This window comes from Cryptomeria japonica, chromosome 11 (genome assembly GCF_030272615.1).
Source record: "Cryptomeria japonica chromosome 11, Sugi_1.0, whole genome shotgun sequence".
Taxonomy (NCBI): Eukaryota; Viridiplantae; Streptophyta; class Pinopsida; order Cupressales; family Cupressaceae; genus Cryptomeria; species Cryptomeria japonica.
The window spans coordinates 241,129,799-241,138,811 of NC_081415.1; the positions used below are offsets into that span (position 1 = coordinate 241,129,799).

Consider the following 9,013-nt stretch of genomic DNA (forward strand, 5'->3'; position numbering starts at 1 on the left):
GACTATATTGCCAATTCTAATCTAGTGAAGTCAAGATTTTATTCAAGCCCCACAAGTTGAATGCGTATCCACAACCAACTTTTGGTGGCAGATCTTGGAAACACATAAATATGTAGCTGGATCAAGTGATTGTGCCTCTAAGGTAGCCATGTCTTGTTAGATCTTTGAGTTAATGGTCTTGTAAGGGAAATAATTTGTAATAATCCAACTAACATACATAAATGTAAAAGAAGTGATATAGGAATTTGATAGAACCATTCCACCAAGCTAATAAACCTATCTCATGCATGAGACTTGGCTCTAAATTCCAAACTCAATGAATATGTGTCAATGTGACCTTATGGGATAACGACTATGTATCTAGAAAAAAGATTGATTTTTTGTTGCCTTGATTTAGAAAATTTTCATTTGATGTAAAATTATATTGCAAAGTGGTCTAAAGGGACAACATTTGACAAAGCTTGAAATGGTAAGGAAAAAAAGTTGGCAAAGGAGAATAAATATTGAGCCAACAACATGGATCTATTAAGTTACTTATAGAAGCTATCAAAAAACAATTTGAGCTTACTTTAACTATACCACATTGTATGAAAATTGTAGATGCAATATTGGGATAAAAAGCTCCGTTTTTATTTACTTGTAAAACTGGGCTTCAATTTCATTTAGATACCTTTCTCATAGGAAAACTTGAAAATTTACCATAGCCCACCTTAATCATACTAAGATCTTTCCCAGAACCATAGTTGTGGTAGGAATTGAATCCAAAATCCATATCCACAAGTAGCCTATTCAATAACATGATTTGAGGCATAAACACTTTATAACTCTAAAGGAATGATTATTAATATTGAAAAGAGTCCACAATGCTCACTTGGTGGGCTCAAATCAATAGTCAACTAAAATTTGAATCCACATAGGATAGAGAAAAGAGAAAAATGCCACCCAAACTCCTTTCATGATTGGTAGGCTAGATAACATGACATGCAACAAAAACTTAAAAACAAATATCTTATTTTCCTACAAACAGAGAATGTTTATACCTAGAAATAATTTTCAAGTCTCACACATAGAATACTTCTTTTGGAGTTCTAAAAGATCTTTACTTTTTTAGGATATAAAATTTATAAGAGGGTACCAAGGGTCATATCTTCACTATCTAGCTTATTGAGATCCAAATAGGTAATTTGTAAAAAATATTCCTTTAAATTAAAAATCCTTATGTTAATGAAAAGCTGGGCGGGTCACCATTTCTAGAGAACATATTTGTCTTCTTCCAAATGCTTAAGTGGGTTATGGGACCTTCGTAAGATCATTGGAGGAGGTGTATTTGAAAGTGGAAAAAAGTCTCTATCTTAGAGGATAAATTTAAGACTACTTTTAACACCTTGGTGTATTTTGGCTTGGAGTGCCTCTAGGACATCTCCCCATTAGAGTCAACAACATACTTCCCTAGGTATTTAGGCTTTGAAATTGTAACACATTGACTTTATAATGGTTGACTAGCAATACTAGTGGGGGACTTACGAAGAGCTCCAACATTATTGTTAGTCTTGGATTTTTCACTAACTAGAATTGACCACCCTTCGTCCTTTTATGTAGGAGGGTTATCAATAGTTAGTTAAGAGGTAGGTTTAGCATTGGGAGTGACCAAAGGGCATTCATGGGCCATATGGTTAGTAGTTGATAATGATAGAAATTACTAAGACAAGGTTCTAGATAGAGCACATGTTGGGTGTCTCATTTGGCCAATTTGCATATCTATCCTTTAGATCCTTCAAAGAGAGGTCAAATTTAGCATAGTTTCTCTTTTAGATCTAGCTGAAAAAATTATCTAGTTTGATACAAATAACATTGCCTAAAAAGAAGACCATCTTGGTTATGATATTCGAGCATGATGAAGGCAACCTAGGAAACTCCATTCAAATGGGGACATGAAAAAATCTCTCATTGAAAACGATGAACTTCTAGTGTATAATATGAAAATAAGTAAAGAGGAATGGAAATGCCAATGTGCATGCTTGATAATGGCTTGACACAACTTAAAATATGCCACAATAGATAAAATTTATATAATGCCAAATTTTACTTCAAAGAGAAGTAAAATAGTCCCAAACTTCTAGCCACCATTGACCATTATACCATTTAATATTTAAAAGAAATAATTTATTCATATTCAATAAAAAATTAAATGATTTGATTACATTATTTACTTCGGTGCGTTGATATTTTCTAGTAGTACAAATTGTAAACTTATTCCCTCAATTGTATATCCGACACCCATGTAAGCTGAGAAATGGTTCCAATTTAACCCAAATATCTCTTTCCATTGAATGAAATTTTGTTTATCATGGAATTACAATCTTTTGGGTGAAGAATCTATTAGCTGGGAAATGCTTTCATTTTATCCCGAATACATATATTTCTTTCTATTGAATGAAATTCTGTTTATCATGTAATTACAATCTTTAGGGTGAAGATAACCCAGATTATATTTAAATCTATCAGTAAATGGCTTGTCAGGTAAATTGGATTATAATATGCTGTCATCCAGTAAGTATCGTGCAAGTTCATCAAGCTTTGTGTTTCTCCTAGACGACCATGAATTTTTCTCCTCGCTGGTCGAAACTGAAAAGCCAGAAAAACTCTCCTCATTCTCCACTTGTCCAACGTCAGATATATTACTTTGTTCTGCCTCTGATGAACATGTCAAAGGTGGCAAATAACTGCCACTGTTCATATATGCAGAGTGTGGTTTCACAGGAGATATATTCTGTTGCAGCAATCTCAAATAAAGACTGCATTGGTCTGAAAATCCTGTGTCAAATAATGGAGAATCCCTGTTTGCTAAACCTTTCTTACTTAGCATGTTCAAGCGAGCATCAGATTGAATAAGGTTCTGGTAATGCCTCTCAAGCTGTCCTTTAGCAAACTGCAACAAATGTCTCCTGTAATAATATGAGAGATTTCTGTTAGGGTTTGTATTGGTAACTCTATAAATCTATTAAATTTTTCTAAACTGTCAAATGGGTAATGTTAAATCCATTCAAATTTTTCTAAGAGTCAAATGGGTAATGTTAATTTTTTATTGAAAAAGAATCATCTTTAGACTGTTAAATGTTTAAAAATCATTCTATATCAAAAAGAAAGTTGAACAAGTCTAACTGATATGTAATACAAAAGTTTAGTTGAATTGATAGTTGTACAGAAGGGATGAATTTACTGACTTGTAAAGAGTAGCTTGACCAGAGGTGAAGTCAGAAGTAGCCTGCCATATTGTGTGCTTTCTTGGCTGGGGATCAGATTCCTTGAAGAACATGGGCGGCCTGGATAGCTGGACATGAAATACTTGTTAATTTTCATTTCTTATATATCTATAAATATGGTCAATTTAGATATCATATTTGCACATCATACATTTATGTAAAATTTCATTTCTTACATAGTTATAAAAATGGTCAATTTAGGTTTCATTTGCATAACATACCTCTATTTCAAGGGTGCCGGGCCCATTTTGAGGACAGGTTGCGTTAAGACCAGAGATATCTCCCCATTGAATTTCTAGCTTGCTCTTCAACCCACCTTCCAATACTTCCCAAACAAGCTTTCGTTTTGAGAAATAGCATTTTGCTACCAAGTCACCTTCAAATCTTGAAACATACTGCCAATAACCCAACAAGAAAATTTGATTGAATGAATAATAGCCCAAATAAAGTTACTAAATACCCAACAAGAAAATTTGATTGAATGAATAATAGCCCAAATAAAGTTACTAAATACCCAAGTGAATTGATTAACATTCTGTTAGTCATTTTCGCAGTTGGATTTAGAATAATGTTGTTTTAGAGAATAATAATATTTTTGAACTCATCAAACACCTACCTCCCATGCACCAATTCTCAGAGCTAGGGCTGAGAAGTTAGAGGCTTTCTTCTTCTCCTCAAAGGTAATGTTCTTAGCCATGTCCCATGCCGAACTTTTCACATCCTCTAAAGTTTCTCTGTGCTTGTGCCCTAAACTCCTGTCAATAAGTTCTTTCAAGGATGGACTTTTCCTCAGCTTTAATCCCAATGGACCCAGTCTCTGCTCATCCATTGGATTATGTGAACATACTGTGTATGCATTAGGGTTCCACTCCTGTTACAATAAGACATATTTACACAAAAATGTTAATCATAGAATAAGATGATAATCTTCATCTGAATTCATATACACAAAAATGTTAATCATAGAATAAGATGATAATCTTCATCTGAATTCATATACACAAAAAAAAGTTGTGAATTGTTTATTGTCAATGCTTAGGCTGGGTAATTTCAAGATATGTAACAGACAATGAAAAAACAATATACACAATGTTGAGAAAATGTCAATTGACAGATTTATATAATTTTGCATTGCAGTAGAAATTAGTTGTGAAGAAATAAAAAGAGAGATAAAATAGAATAACACAATAACATTTGAAATGAATTCATGTTTTCATGCAGCTGCTATTACAAATTGATGTCTTTGAACAAGACTACAAAGATACATATCATATCTTCCACATAACAGCTTACTGTCGAATTTAGAAAAACATAACTTTTTTCCAAAAAAAATAGTATATTTTCTTTTCAGAAAAAACAGTTTTTTTTTCAAAATACGATTTTTGTTTAATATTGTTGTTAGTCTTTCTATGCACACTCAGAGATTTAGTTTCTAGTTTCATACTGTATGTCTTTAGACCTTCTGAACTTCTTTTTGGAAACCTGAACTTTTATACTGTACTGTAATCTGTTATGAATTAATATATAAATATGACCCTGCCTTTATTGATAAAAAAAATATTGTTGTCACAATCCAACACATAAGATCAAATAAGTTAAAAGAACAATTTTTTCTTCAGGAAAAGTTCACCTGTTGAAATGAACTGTTAAATCTGGCGCGCTTAGGGTTTGATGGCTCCTCTGAATCTGCGTAAGCGTTCTTCATACAGGTCCAAATTCAGACTGGAAAATCTATAAAAAAACAGCGTGCCCAAACAATCCTTTTCTTTTCTCTATGAAACTCCAATTTGATTCCCTGTGATTATGCAAAGATCAAGCTTGTGGGTATTAACTGAATGAATCCCTGTGACTATACCAAGATCAAACTTTTGGGTATGAACTGAATGAATCCAACAAAACCTAAACTTGGAGCGGCGGAGAACATATCAAATTGGTTTTTAAATATGAAATGAGTCGGTGGGTAATGAAGGCGGCGCATAGGCCTAAAGTCAACCATTTGAAAATGTATGAATGAAGAAATGCCATTAATCTTCTCTGCTCTACTGCAACTTGCAAACCAAGTTTCATGGCATCTTTGAATGATTCAATTCGCTGTTCCACTTCAAAACATAACTGCAAAACCCTAAAATTCTGGGCCTCAATTAAACCATATTTTATTCAATTTTGCACAGTTGGCATAGATTGCGTGTACTTGCGTAAGTTGTAATCAATGTGCCAGATTTAGAACGGTTCCAAATAGACAGCTGCCCTGCGTAAACAGACGGCAACTTGTGCACAACAGCTGTTTGCGTGGAACCCACCCCAAGTAAACAATTGGCACATAAAACACAACGTGCCCATTGTTTAAGGAGTGGGTTCTCATTTACACAGTCATCAAGCTTTTTCAGGCTTCAAAACTTCAGAGCCAAAAAATTCTGAGTCCAAGTGCAAAAACTCAACGGAACGGCAATCACGCAGGTTTATTTGCTTCTGGGTCAAGAAATTCAGCTCTCTTCACCTACTAGTGAATTTCTTAGCTTTTGTTTTTTAATAGATACGCGTTTTACAGCCGCCAGTTTTTGTATTCCATTTTCTCTCACACTGTGGTAAATTTCTATATATTGGAAAGTTTTGATTTGAACTCAGTTGCGAGTATGAATTTGTGACTGCAACAGATTTGACTCTAGAACGGACCTTTAGCGTGTTAGTCAATCGGTACTATCATTTTGAAGCCAGAATAGATGCATCTGTTTTAAATTTGGGTGCATATAATGAAAGGCCGTAGTTAGAAAATGATTAAAGTGTTTATCTTGAGTTGGTGATAATACTTTTGTTGTTTGTTTGTATATTGTAATTAATCAAGGTAGATAGTGATAAGATGATTGAGTGTTTAAAATTTTAATATCATATTATGTGGTTTCATTTAATTAGCATAGTGAATTGTTGATTTTGTTTGTTTTAAGAACCATTCAACTTCACCAAAAAACCAAAGAACCATTGACTTAAATATCTTTTTCAATTTAATGATCATATAATTCTTCTCTTGATACTTAATGATATTAAGAAAATACTAATTGATACAAGTTGATAATTGTTCACTAGACTACATTCAATATAATCTATAAATTAAACTATAGCATATAATCTAATTAATCCATAATTTAAATCACACCACACAATCTAATTTCAAGTAAAAATGTTATAAATTATTATATTTAATATATATAATATTAAATTAGATGAATCATTATAAATATTATTAAAAAATATTTAAAATATCTTTAGTAGCTATTGATTAATATAACTTATAATAAAATAATTGATACATTGAATGAGTCATGTTTAAAAAGTTAGACTACATATTTGTCAAATGTATTAAGATTAATATTAGATTATGTATCTATAACATAATGATATATACTTGTTCTTTAAAATTGATGGAAAAATGATTTGGAAAATCTTTATCTTGTTTTGCATCTAAATGTCTTAGCTTGCATTAATATTATGCCAAAAAATCACATGTGATACATATGTCGAATGACCAAATACATATCAATATCTATTAACACATTTATTATATAGTAACTTTAAAAGGCATTGTCAAGAATATTAGAAATTGGGTAATGGTCATGAAAATAAGGGATATAATGTAGCCACCTAAGCAAGAGTTGGGCTAGGCCAATAACTAAAGATGTTGACAATAATCAACAAAAAGTAAACAAGTAATGTATGAGCAATTTTGGTACACAAACTTTGAGTATGGCAGAGGTGGTAGCAATTTATTATGGCCTAGTTTTTGTGAATGATATAAGGTACGATAGACTTATCATAGAAGGTGATTCAAAAAGTAGTATCTTATTGCTCAGGAATGAAGCCAAACTCGACCGAAAATGTGATTTCCTTATTGCCAAATGTCAGGACCTCATTCATGGGATAAGCCACACTCATCTTTGTCATATACGTAGGGAAGGAAATAAAGTCGCAGACATGTTGGCTTCATTAGGCCCATTTTCCAATCATTTAAAAATATGAACGGATATTTATGATATCCCAGATATGGTTCGTGTTGCTATCTTTGAGGACATAAAGGCTCATGATGGAGTATAATCCAAGGATCATATTTTTCATTATTATCGTTGCCCTTTTAGCTAGTCCTTTATGGTTTAGGTGGCAGATGTCTCTTTCAAATAGCAGTGTTACTTTCCCCTTCTCTCGTAAGTCTTTTCATGTTCATACTATTGGTTTTGGTTCTCCCTATCTAGTTTTCTCTTCCAATCACACTATGATAATGATGGCGGGACATCTTATACAAACTGAACCTGATACTTGCAATGAGTTTATAAGTAATGCCAAGTTGTGGTAGAAGGTGGTCAAGGGGAACCTTGCCACTTATGTTGAAGGCATGTAGGGTTTTGATCCTGAGATTTTCAAAAAAATTGCTTAGTCTTGAGAGAAGGGTGAGATAAACATTAGGGGAGTTGCATTCAGAGTCCCTTCGAACATGATCGCTACCATCACTAGTTTACTGTAGGAAGGAATAACTTTTCAAAAGAAGATGAAAGGATAATACAAGGAGAAATTTAAGAGATTTTTCAAACTCGATGAAGGGGTTTCAAGGCTATAGAGCGGGTGTAATAGAGAAGAACTACTCAAAATTTGGAAGGATGTTTCCCTTTTACTTATGAATTACTTTAGTTTGAATGGGTGGTTTAAGAGATTTCATACCCAACTTTTCCCTATACTAAACCACCTCAGGTATGGTATAAAAATGAATTTTGCCTTTTCGGTCTATTCTTCTTTGACTCAATCAATTGCTAGAGCGAAGTTTGAAAACTCCCTTCCCCTTCATCAAGGATTAATCCTTAGGCTCTACAATTTTCATCTAGCTTTATCTCCATCCACTAGGCCCCTATTTAATCCCCTTGGCCCCTTGCCAAACCTTAATTTAGTGGTGGAGGTCTCTAGTGCCCCCATTACAAAACCTAACACTAAAGCTACCTCTTCATCTAAACCAAAGCTATTTCCTACTTGCTTTAACCCTATCAAGGATGCGAAATATAAAATCTCTCCTAATCTACCATTAAAATATATGGAGTTGTTGGATTCAGATGAGGAAAAGTGCTTAAGGATTCCGAGTCCTTCTCAGCCTCATAATTTGACTAGTCTCTAGCGGTCATTGAGGAGGATGCCCTCTTTCCCCCTAAACAAGATTTCCCTAACCCCAATCCTAGCTCCCCTACTTTGGTTGCTAAGGTGTCAAGGCTAGAAGATAGTATTGGGTGGTAGGAATTGGTTATTAAATAACTCTTCTCATATTTGGATGTGGCTATAAGAAAGATCAACATGCTTGAGGCAATGACAAAGGTGGGAGCTAGCGATGATAAATGGGCAATGGAGGAAAATAATGAATAGGTCTGGGAGGCTACAGGTAATATGGTTGGAAATGGGATAGGTCTAGGGTATTTGAATGACCTTAGTGAAAGGTGTCTCAAAGGAATGAAAGCAAGGTTGTGATGGAGCTAAAGGAAAGCCATAAAATCCTGAGGCTAAAAATTGAGGATATGTCTACACTGAGCCATGAGATGTCTTTGAATAATTTGACTTCCTTATAGGATCTTTAAGAGGAAATTGATAACAAGAAAGATAAGTGTAAGATGCATGAGATGTCTCCCTATACTACAATGGACGTCCCTGCCTCTACGGTCAAAGATACTTTAGATTCTAGTACTACGACCTCTATTAAGGACTCTAACAAGAAAAATTCTTTTTTT

General features: G+C 33.7%; 1 protein-coding gene across 1 annotated transcript; it reads right to left on the minus strand.

Annotated features, from left to right (window-relative positions):
* Window positions 1-2,261: 2,261 nt before the first annotated feature.
* On the minus strand, window positions 2,262-5,322 carry LOC131063936 (uncharacterized). The gene is made up of 5 exons (XM_057997908.2): window positions 4,894-5,322; window positions 3,880-4,134; window positions 3,485-3,658; window positions 3,225-3,331; window positions 2,262-2,945 (listed from the first exon to the last, which is right to left on the minus strand). Exons 1-5 carry the CDS (start codon window positions 4,966-4,968, stop codon window positions 2,531-2,533), a joined length of 1,026 nt encoding a protein of 341 aa, XP_057853891.2. The 5' UTR covers window positions 4,969-5,322; the 3' UTR covers window positions 2,262-2,530.
* Window positions 5,323-9,013: the final 3,691 nt, after the last annotated feature.

Coding starts and splice junctions, on each gene's coding strand:
- LOC131063936 (XM_057997908.2), bottom strand. CDS start 4,968: ATGAAGAACGCTTACGCAGATTCAGAGGAGCCATCAAACCCTAAGCGC. Junction 4,135..4,893: donor TTAACAGTTCATTTCAACAG/GTGAACTTTTCC, acceptor TTATTGTAACAG/GAGTGGAACCCTAATGCATA. Junction 3,659..3,879: donor TGAGAATTGGTGCATGGGAG/GTAGGTGTTTGA, acceptor GGTTATTGGCAG/TATGTTTCAAGATTTGAAGG.